Raw genomic sequence first — 11,419 nt, 5'->3', positions numbered from 1 at the left:
CAGTGGAATTGCGGTGGAATTGTGGTGGAATCGTGGTAGAATTTCAGTGGAATTAGAGTGGAATTGCGGTGGAATTGCAGTTGGATTGTGGTAGAATTAGAGTGGAATTGTAGTGGAATTGCAGGAATTTCAGTGGAATTGCAGTGGAGTTGTGGTGTAATTTCAGTGGGATTGTGATGGAATTACGGTAGAATTTCAGTGGAATTAGAGTGGGATTGCGCTGGAACTGCAGGAGTTGCAGTGGGATTGCGGTGGAACTGCAGGAGTTGCAGTGGGATTGCGGTGGAACTGCAGGAGTTGCAGTGGGATTGCGGTGGAACTGCAGGAATTTCAGTGGAATTTCAGTGGGATTGCGGTGGAACTGCAGGAATTTCAGTGGAATTGCGGTGGAACTGCAGGAGTTGCGGTGGAATTGCGGTGGAACTGCAGGAATTTCCGCTGTGCAGCAATCCCCAGAGCCCGACCTGAGCTGCAGGGTGACACCCCCTCCCTCGCTGCCCCTCACCCAAAATGACGCGCTCTGAGCCGGGATGCAGACCCTGAGCCCCGGCCCTGAAGCCGCCTGTCACCGCCGTGGATGGGTGTAAAAAGGGCGTTTTTGGGTGTTCCAGCGAGCAGCACAACACAGCCCTCCTGTCCCTGCGTGGTACCTGGAGCACGCCCAGCTCCTGGCCACCCAAAACCGAGCGGGGTGCCACAGGCCCTGCACTTGTCAAAGGGAAAGGAGTGCAGTGAGGGGGGAGCCAGAGCGTGTCGGCACAGTCTGCCCGCTTCACACGGCATTTCTGAGGGAAAAACAGAGAAATCGGCGAGTTCCAGGCTCCTCATGTCCGCCGCTCCTCCCGGCATCGCTGCTTCAAGAAATCAAACACCCCCTCTGCATCTGAAGCACGTTTGGTGCTGGTGTTGGGGAAAATGGGTGTGAAACAGCAATCAATATTGACGCAGTAATTAATATTTGGAAATAGTAAAACAGTTAAAAGAAGGAGGGTCCCCCCTCCCCCTTTTGCTGCAGATGTTCAGGACGGGAAGAACCAAGAAATAACGATGACGAAAATTAACAGAACAGAAAATTTGGTTAGGTCCCAGGAAAACGCTAATTTGGAGGGTCCCCCCTCCCCCTTTTGCTGCAGATGTTCAGGACAGGAAGAACCAAGAAATAACGATGATGAAAATTAACAGAAAGAACAGAAAATTTGGTTAGGCCCCAGGAAAACGCTAATTATGAGATTTGATGCCAGAACATACTATTGGCTTGTGTGATATTAGCTTTGGCTTGCATTACACCAGCTTGGTGTGCACGTGTAATCCAAATGTGAATCAAAGGACACCGAGGAAGAGGAGAGGCCTTCATCAGGGACCCCCAAAGAGTGGGGGACCACCTAAAAAATGGTGCAGCATGCGTGATGAAGGTGATGATGAGGGTGGAGATACAGGTGTGACAAATCAAAAATGGGAGGAGATGGTGATGACGTACAGCACAAAAAGGGAATTTTGTCTTGGCACGTTTGTATGTGGGGTGCCAGGGGTCCAAGGACCCTGCACTCTTTAATCTGCAAGTTATTTTTGCTTATGCACTACTATCAGAACGAATTTTGTCTTGGCACGTTTGTATGTGGGGTGCCAGGGGTCCAAGGACCCTGCACTCTTTAATCTGCACAGTTATTTTTGCTTATGCACTATTATCAGGACCAAATTATCCCTTATTTTAACCAAATTATACTGTCAATATTTCAAGCGTATTCAGTTTTATATACATTTTAAGCTACTTAATTAGAATTGCTGCTACATTTAATTTAGTTTGGTTTTCCTTTATGGTGGGGTAACTGGGCTGATGTAACAGTGTGCCCCAGTGGCCAGACACCAGCTCTCGGATCTCCTCTGGCTGAGATGACCCCCAGGAGTGTTAAAAATCTCTTTTCCCCAACCCAGCTGTCGAAGAAGGAGTTAGAAGTCTTTGGTTTTATTCTCAAGGTTGTTTATTATTTCTTATCTCAAACATTTTCTGTCTGGCCTGCCGAGCTCTGCTCTGCAGGTCGGTCTGAGGCACACTGCACACCCCTGGAGTGGTGTTGTCTTTTGTAAGGTAACTTTGCATAACTGTAAATATGTAAAGGTGATAGGTGTTGGAACATAACTGTATGGAAATATTACATATATATATATGCATGTATGTAATATATAACCTATATATTCCATATTTACAGTTATGTTCCAACACCCATCACCTGTGTTAGACAGCGACTTTCTACCCTAAACCAATCCCAGAGTGGCACCATCACCAGGAAGATGGAGGCTGGGAAGAAGGAAGAAGGACAGGACAATGCCCAAATCCCTCCATATTTGTCCCCATAGTGAAATTCTTCAGAATTCCACCTTTCCCCGTGTGAGAGCCGCTGCTATGCTGCTGAAACTTCTGTGCCTTGTGGTTCTTCACACAAGGTTGGTAATTTGCTCCATGGGTTGAGATCCAGTCCCCGGGTGTCTTTGGCTTCCTGCCAGGGCTCTGAGCCATCCATGGGGATGTCCTGGGTCCGACTCCAGGAATCTCAGCCCTTCTCCTCCCCTCCACCACAGCAGCACCAGCACTGCACTCAGACTGGCCCTGGGCTCCAGCTGCCAGGGGACAACCCAGGGCAGCCTCCTCAACAGCACTGATCTTGCTTCCTGCTGCAATCTCAAATGTAAGGAATTCTCAGGAATTTGGGTTTGTTAAAGTTTAGAATTTTTAGAATAAAGTTTAGGAATTTTTAGAATTTTTGGGTGTGTTAAAGTTTGGGATTAAACACAGGATTTGATTTGAGATTTTGGAAAAGGTTTCTAAGCTTAAGCATTGAAAGTGAGAATGTGGATTTAGAGTTTAAAGCAACACACGTTAAGCTAAGCAAAGGAAAGTTTAAAGTTTTAAAACTTAAGATATAGGAAAAATAAAAGTAGTTATAAAAGTAATCAAGAAATTAAAGATACACTGCTCTAAGTTTGTGTGTTATACTTATAATTAACAAAAAAATCACTGTAGCATGAATCCATAAGATAAAATATTTAAAGATTAAGTTCTTGTTGGCAGTGTTTTGTTAGTTAATAAATCTTTAAAAGGTTTTGTAACTAGAAGTCTTCTGAACCAAACTATGAAGATGTGAGCTGAACTCACCTTTCTTACTTATGCAAAAGATAAAAAAAATAAACTGCATCACCAAAAATAATTCAAAAGTCTGGTCTCAATTAAAAATTCCTCACAGCTTCAGATCAGCAAATTCAGCTAAAATGTGGGAAACGCCAGGTTCTGGTTTGAGTGGGGAGGACAGGAGATAAAAGCAGGGTCTGTGTGCCCTCAGCAGAAGGAGTGAAGTCACTGCAGAAACAGAGTGTGGAACTCCCCCACAGGGGCATTTCTGCAGGCACAAATCAGGATAATTTATCCTTCAGAGTGAGTTTGGAGGGACAGTTTAATGGGAATTAAAGAGGGAATGCCCTCTTTCCTCCCATGGGTTTGTCCACCTGATGTGTGTCTTGGAATAAAGGACAACGTTTCCCACGTGGAGGAGAGCGCTTCTCAATCTTTTACCTTCGTCTGTGAAGTATCGTGTGGGCAAGGGTCTGTAGCTAGCCAGAGTGGACCCCAACAGCCCTGGAAACTCAATTCTTCAGGGACCTCATCATGAAGGCCTCAGTTTGCACTGTGCTCATCAAGTCCTGGGCTTTCACTGTTCCACTGGGATCTCTGTGGTCACAAAGTCCTCGTTTTCCACTGTTTCACTGGGATTTCTGTGGTCACAGATCCTGATTTTCACGTTTTAATCAGGATCTCAGGATCTCTAAAGGCCTTGGTTTTCACTGCTTCATTGGGATCTCATTAGGAAGTCCTTGGTTTTCATTGTTTCATTGGGATCTCTGTGGTCACAAAGTCCTCGTTTTTCAGTTTTTCCCTGGGATCTCTGTGGTCACAAAGTCCTTGTTTTTCACTGTTTCATTGGGATCATGTCATGAAGCCCCCAGTTCTCACCGCTTCATTGGGATTTCATTATGAAGTCCTTGGTCGTTTCCCACGTGGAGGAGAGCGCTTCTCAATCTTTTACCTTCGTCTGTGAAGTATCATGTGGGCAAGGGTCTCTAGCTAGCCAGAGTGGACCCCAACAGCCCTGGAAACTCAATTCTTCAGGGACCTCATCATGAAGGCCTCTGTTTGCACTGTGCTCATCAGGTCCTGGGCTTTCACTGTTCCACTGGGATCTCTGTGGTCACAAAGTCCTCGTTTTCCACTGTTTCATTGGGATCTCATTAGGAAGTCCTTGGTTTTCAGTTTTTCATTGGGATCTCTGGGGTCACAAAGTTCTCATTTTTCACTTTTTCATTGTGATTTCTATGGTCACAAATCCTGATTTTCACTTTTTAATCAGGATCTCAGTATCTCTAAAGTCTCTTGTTTTCACTTTTTCATTGGGCTCTTGTTATGCAGTCCTCGGTTCTCACTCTTTCATTGGGATCTCATTAGGAAGGCTTTTGTTTTCACTGTTTCATTGGGATCTCAGTGGTCACAAAGTCCTTGTTTTTCACTGTTTCATTGGAATCTTGTCATGAAGTCCTTTCAGGTCCTGGGCTTTCACTGTTCCACTGGGATCTCTGTGGTCACAAAGTCCTCGTTTTCCACTGTTTCATTGGGATTTCTGTGGTCACAGACCCTGAGTTTTCACTTTTTAATCAGGATCTCAGGATCTCTAAAGTCCTTTGTGTTTCACTGCTCCATTGGGATCTTGTTATGAAGTCCTTGGTTTTCATTGTTTCATTGGGACCTCTGTGGTCATAAAGTCTTCGTTTTTCAGTTTTTCGTTGGGATCTCTTTGGTCACAAAGTCCTTGTTTTTCACAGTTTCATTGGGATCTTGTCATGAAGCCCTCAATTCTCACAGTTTCATTGGGATCTCTGTGGTCACAAAGTTCTCGGTTCTCACAGTTTCATTGGGATCTCATTAGGAAGTCCTTGGTTTTCACTGTTTCATTGGGATCTCTGTGGTCACAAAGTCCTTGTTTTTCACTGTTTCATCAGGATTTTGTCATGAAGCCCCCAGTTCTCACAGTTTCATTGGGATTCGTTGGGATCTCTTTGGTCACAAAGTCCTTGTTTTTCACAGTTTCATTGGGATCTTGTCATGAAGCCCTCAATTCTCACAGTTTCATTGGGATCGCATTATGAAGTCCTTGGTTTTCACTGTTTCATTGGGATCTCTGTGGTCAGAAAGTCCTTGGTTCTCACTGCTTCATTGGGATCTTGTAATGAAATCCCCGTTTCTTTGGGATCTCTGGTCACAAAGTCCTCGTTTTTCATTGGGATCTCATTATGAAGTCCTTGGTTTTTCAGTTTTTCACTGGGACCTCTGTGGTCACCAGGTCCTCGTTTTTCACTGTTTCACTGGGACCTCTGTGGTCACCAGGTCCTCGTTTTTCACTGTTTCATTGGGATCTCTGTAACCACAAAGTCCTTGTGTTTCAGTTTTTCACTGCCACCTCTGTGGTCACCAAGCCCTCGTTTTTTGCTGGCACCTCTGTGGTCACCAAGCCCTCGTTTTTCACTGGGATCTCGATGGTCATAAAGTCCTCGGCCAGCGTCACCTCCTGGTCGCCCATGGCGGCCTCGGCCTCCCTCCTGAGCGTGTCCATCTCCTCGCGGCCGCCGTGGGGCTCGCCGGGCCGGTACCGCTGGCTGAAGTGGGTCAGCACCAGCCTCCTGGCGCGGGCCGGGCCCCGCGGGCCCCGCGCAGTCGCCCAGCACGCAGACCTTCCTGCCCGGCGCGGGCGGCCCCAGCACCTGGCCGGGCTGCACCCGCGTGCCGTTCTCCAGCACCACGGCAGCGCCGCTCTTCAGCTGCCCGTACAAGGGACCCGGTGGCACGCCTGGCAGGGAGAGGCAGAACAGCCCGTCAGCGACGCGCAGTCACCACGTCACATCAGTGCCAGCTTTGGAAAACGCCACCCCAGGTGTGCCAGACACAAAGCTGACTCACCCGAAAAAAGCACAGCCTCCGTATAAAAATCTGTTAGTATTTCAGATTTTTTGTACAAATTGAGAGCTTGTAACCTTAGCGGGAAGTGAGTTTGAAGAAAATAATGGAATTCTAGCATGGCTTGGGTTGGAAGGCACCTCCAAGTTCACCCTCCATTGTCCCCGGGTGCCGTGGGGCTCGCCGGGCCGGTACCGCTGGCTGAAGTGGGTCAGCACCAGCCTCCTGGCGCGGCAGCGGCGGGCGAAGGCCGCGGCGGTGCCGGGCGTGCTGTGCCCGTGCTGGCGCGCCCTGTCCCGCTGGCTGTCCCCCAGCGTGGCCTCGTGTGCTTTGGACACTGCCAGGGATGGGGCAGCCACAGGGAAACTATATCAAAACCCCCCAGTTACACTGCTGGTATTAAAGTCAAGAAAATAATAAAAATACACTGGCCATATGTTTTCCTGAAAGCCACGCTGAGCTGTTTAGAGTTTGGCACCTGAGCTCATCGGCTGTTCCCAGCATGAAAGTGGTCTGTGATATTCCCTGGCACCAGTGTGACACACCAGCTCAGGCTGCAGCTCGGGGGTCAGGTGCCAAAATGTCTCAGACAGAAAATGGAAAAATGAGTTAAAACAGGCTATGGAGAGAGACAGCGGCTCGGATTTGCTAGGACACATAGGAAAGTGGTCATAAAAGAAGCAAAAAGAGGCAAAATAAGTAAAAGTAGCTACCCAGCTCTTCCAGTCTCCGCACATTGAGCTTCCCAGGCCGGGGCTTCTCCTCCAGCACGAAGCCGAAGGAGGGCACGCGGTGGAAGAGGCGGAAGGCTCTCACAACCAGCTGCTCATCCTCCAGCAGCAAGTAGGAGTCTTCCTCTGCATCCAGGTGCAGAACTCTCCCTGGAGGTGCCGTGCCAAGCGCCTGGTCCCGGTCCAAGCCAGAAAAGTCCCTAAACTCTCCTGGGGGGCACTGGTCCTGCGTGGGGACCAGCTCGGTGACGGTGTAGGGCAGCAGGGGCTGGGAGTGGGACAGCTCCAGGCTCCTCCAGAGGAAGCTCCGCAGCCCCAGGGGCCCGTAAATATCAATGGGTGCTTTGCTGCCTTCAGGGCCCTTCTGGAGGCTGAGCGTGCACAGCAGCCCAGGAAGCCCAAAGATGTGGTCGCCGTGAAGGTGAGTGATGAAAATCTTGGTGATTCTGGCTGTTGAAGAGAACAGGAAAAGACAAAGCCAGGAAAATAAACAATGCAGCAGCTCGGAAATGATCGCTGTTTGGCAAGATGTTTGAAACAAGCGAGGAGGGAAAGTAAAAGCAGTGCTTAACAGACAAATCCCAGACCAAAAGGTATTTCTTTCCCCATCCCCTCCACACAAGGAAGATTTTGGGCTGACAGGCCGAGGAAAGGCTGCAGAGATGCAAGGTTTAGCTCCTTGTAAGCCAATGGTGACACCTGCTGACACCTGCCATGTGAAATGCAAGGGAGTGCTGGGGCAGCATTTGGGCTTCAATCTTACAGGAAAACTGTAGACTAAGGAGGGACACAATGAGGAGTTTGTGTTGCTCCTCCTTTTGACTCCAAAACAAAATCAAGAAGAGCCAACACCAAACCAGCATGCAGCTTTGATTTCAGAGTTTTTTAAGAGGTGAGAACCCCAGCGCTGCTGACTGGTTTGTTTAAAACAAGAGGAAAAGTTGCTCTGTAAACGTCTGGGCTTCCTTTGGTGCCTGGGCTGTCCTGCCCTCGCTGGGTCAGAAGAGCCCAGAACTCTCTCGCTGCAGACAATGTCCTGTAACCAGGCTGCCTCTGTCTCCTCTGCTGAACTCCCACTCCCACAGAGCCAGGCAATTCCTCCCGCACCTGCTGGGGCTGTGCCTCAGGAACGACAGAATCTCCTTTTGTTTTAAGATTAATTCAGCAAACAATTTCATGGAAATTACTCCATCTGCCTGTCATTAAATTCCCTTACAGGTTTTGGAGGAGCAGGAGCCTGTATTTCTGTTTGTAACTGACAATTCATCTCCATTCTTTGGGGGAGAAAAGTCATCTCTGGCCACTGAGGACTGTGGAAGCACAGTGACTGTGACAGTGAGGTGAGCTTTATTCCTGATTCATTTGCCAAAAGGTGAAAGTTACCCCCAATACACACTTGAAAAGAGTCATTTACCCACAGGAAGGCTGGTGTGTCTAGAGCCGCCCCCAGACAAACAACAAACAAACCGATCCTGTTTGGAGCTGCTCTGCGGGTTTGGCACTGCCAAGCCCTGTGAGTGAGCTCAGACTGTCTGCGGGAGGCAGCCCAGAGCCGAGGGGCGGCCAGAGACCGCTGCCAGCAGGTTGGGCAGCCCTGCCCGGGGCAGCCCTGCCCGGGGCAGCCCCGCCGGCACTCCTGCCCTGCCCGGGGCTGTCCCTCCCTCACGAGAGCGGCACAAACCTGCTCGCAGGTGGCTCCTCATCAGCTGTGTCTGCGTCCCCTCGCCGCAGTCGAAGAGCCAGCACTGCCCTTCCCTGCGCAGCACCAGCGCCGAGGCCCCGCGGCACGGCGACGGGAACGCCGAGCCCGTGCCCAGGAAGGTGAGCTCCAGAGACATCCCGGGCAGCAGGGACCGGGATCGCTGTGTCCCGGCTGAGTGCGGGAACACAGAACGCAGAGCAGGTGTGTGCTGGGACACAGAACACAGAGCAGGCACTGCTGGGACACAGAGCAGGCACTGCTGGAACATAGAACACAGACCAGCTGTGTGCTGGGACACAAACAGGCACTGCTGGGACACAGAAAACGGAGCAGGTGTGTGCTGGGACACAGAGCAGGCACTGCTGGGACACAGAACACAGACCAGCTGTGTGCTGGGACACAAACAGGCACTGCTGGGACACAGAACACAGAGCAGGCACTGCTGGGACACAGAACACAGAACAGGTGTGTGCTGGGACACAGAACACGGAGCAGGTGTGTGCTGGAACACAGAGCAGGCACTGCTGTGACACAGGTGCCAGGCGTTGGGACAGGAGCAGCTCCCAGGGCACGGCTGGAGCTGTGCCAGGGAGGGTTAGGTTGGATATCAGGGCAAGGCTCTTCCCCAGAGGGTGCTGGCACTGCCCAGGCTCCCCAGGGAATGGGCACAGCCCCGAGGCTGCCAGAGCTCCAGGAGCCTCTGGACACCCTGCCAGGGATACCCAGGGTGGGATTGCTGGGGGGCTGTGCAGGGCAGGAGCTGGGCTGGGTGATCCTGGGGTGTCCCTGCCAGCTCAGGGTACTCTGTGATTTGATGTATTTGTGCAGGGAAACCAACAAACATTGTCTGATGTGAAGGCATCCTCCACAGCTCAGTGTGAGGATGAAATTCCCTTTCCCTTCAAACATGAAAGCAAAACCTGCCTAGAGCAGGATTTGACTTTCAGACAACACATTATTCACAGGCAGAGATTTCCTTCTCATGTCACTGGAAGATTGCAAACATGCAGCCCAAGCACCTGTGTGGATTCCCAGAGAAAACAGCCCCACCCAGCTGGAACAGTCTAAGCTCTAACCCCAGCACTATTTCTTTCCTCTGAGCTCTGTTTAAACGTTGAGCTTTCCTGCGTGAGCCCTCCCTCCAGGAGCATTTCAGGGTGAGTTTCATGGAACAGTCTCTGCTGACATTTAAGCACCATTCCCGGATTCCAGGAGATGCAGAGGGGGAAGGGTCACTTCCCCAGAGCAACCTCAGAGCCCACAAGAAGCAGGGTGACCCGAGAGCACAGGCCAGGCAGGGAACGCCTGTTTCACCCCAAAAACATCTGTGCCCAGCTGCTGAGGTGTCTGTGACAGGGTCTGGATGAGGAGCCTGGTCTGCAGGGCTGGACACAGACAGCCCACTGCTCTCTCCCCTCATGGAGTGGGGCTCCTCCAGCCCTAGTCTTCCCAGAATTTGCTCCTGCCTTCTTTTGAGAAGGATTTAAAATTCCAGGTGCCTTAACATCTTCAGATAGCTTTCAAAATAATTTCTCAAGGTCAGTTGTTTTTAGATGAGATGCCACAGACTTCCAGCTTTTCTCCCCGGGGAGGGTGGGCAGGCCCTGGCCCAGGTGCCCAGAGCAGCTGTGGCTGCCCCTGGATCCCTGGGAATATCCCAGGCCAGGCTGGACAGGGCTTGGAGCAGCCTGGGACAGTGGAAGGTGTCCCTGCCCTTGGCAGGGGGAGGAACTGGACGGGCCTTGAGGTCCCTGTAACACAAAGCATTCCAGGATTCTGGAATTCCAAAGGAAAGCACTCTCTTCCCAGATGGGCCAGCAGGGTCCTCCCAGGCACACCAAGGTGCTCAGTGTGACCTTGGGGGCTCAGGGGGAGCCATGATTCACGTCCATCTCAGACAAAATGCAGAACTAAACACTTTGCAAATGCAAATGTTTGTGTTTTCCTTTCCCTCTGTGTAAAGCCATGGGATCATAGAAGAATTGAATGGTTTGGATTGGAAGGAACCTTGAAGATACTGGTACTGCAACCCCTGCCATGGCAGGGACACCTTCCACTGCCCCAGGCTGCTCCCAGCCCCATCCACCCTGGCCTTGGGCACTGCCAGGGATCCAGGGGCAGCCACAGCTGCTCTGGGCACCCTGGGCCAGGGCCTGCCCACCCTCCCAGCCACCAATTCCTGCCCAACATCCCAAAATGTGTGCCTGCCCTGTGGCAGTGCAGCCATGGCCTGTGTGCTGTCCCTGCAGGCCTTGTCCCCAGTGCCTGGGCAGCTCTCCTGGAGCCCCTGCAGGCCCTGGCAGGGGCTCTCAGGTGTCCCTGCAGCCTTCTCTTGTGCAGGGGAGCAGCCCCAGCTGTGCCAGGCTGGCTCCAGAGCAGAGGGGCTCCAGCCCTGGCAGGGGCTCTGAGCTCTCCCTTTCGGCGCCGCCGCTCCGAGCTCCCCTCAGCCTCCCCGCCCTTCCCGGCCCGGGGTCGGGGCACGCGGGACAGGCCATGGCTCCGCCGGGGACACGGGGACACCGGGATGGGCTGGGGGGGCCCGGCCCCGCTCCCGACCCGCCCCAGCCCCCGGCCAGGCTGGCTCCCCGGCCCTGCTCCGGCCCTGCTCCGGCCCGTTCCGCTCCGGCCTTACCTCGGCGGGCGGCGGCGGGGCCGGCGGGGCGGGCCGGGAGCAGAGCCCGCCCTGCGTGAGGGAGCCGCGCCCGGAGCGAGCGTGTGGGCAGGGCCGGGGCACGGAGCTGCTCCGGCAGGACAGCCCTGGGATCAGCCCATGGCAGGAGGTGACACTGGATGGTCATTTAGATTCCCTTCCAACTCAAACCATCCTCTGATTCCATGATTCTAGGAAAAGACCGTAAAGATCATCACATCCAACCACTTACAGAGCCCCTTGGCAAAGGGTCTGTTCCCAGTCCTGAACAGATCAAGCTTTTTAGCTTTTTTTTTTTTTCTTCTTTCTTTTCAGAATAAAAACCATCAGGTACGACTTAG

General features: G+C 51.8%; 1 protein-coding gene across 1 annotated transcript; it reads right to left on the bottom strand.

Annotated features, from left to right (window-relative positions):
• Nucleotides 1-5,096: 5,096 nt before the first annotated feature.
• Nucleotides 5,097-8,664, bottom strand: ELAC1 (elaC ribonuclease Z 1). Its single transcript, XM_039733379.1, is given in 4 exon segments — nt 5,097-5,730; nt 5,732-5,888; nt 6,709-7,176; nt 8,408-8,664. Coding segments are annotated over 4 exon segments (1,029 nt in total). The 5' UTR covers nt 8,565-8,664; the 3' UTR covers nt 5,097-5,483.
• Between the last annotated feature and the right edge of the window lie 2,755 nt (nt 8,665-11,419).

This window comes from Passer montanus, unplaced genomic scaffold (assembly GCF_014805655.1).
Source record: "Passer montanus isolate IOZ18808 unplaced genomic scaffold, ASM1480565v1 scaffold86, whole genome shotgun sequence".
NCBI classification, from domain to species: domain Eukaryota; kingdom Metazoa; phylum Chordata; class Aves; order Passeriformes; family Passeridae; genus Passer; species Passer montanus.
This window is presented reverse-complemented; position numbering and strand designations above follow the sequence as displayed.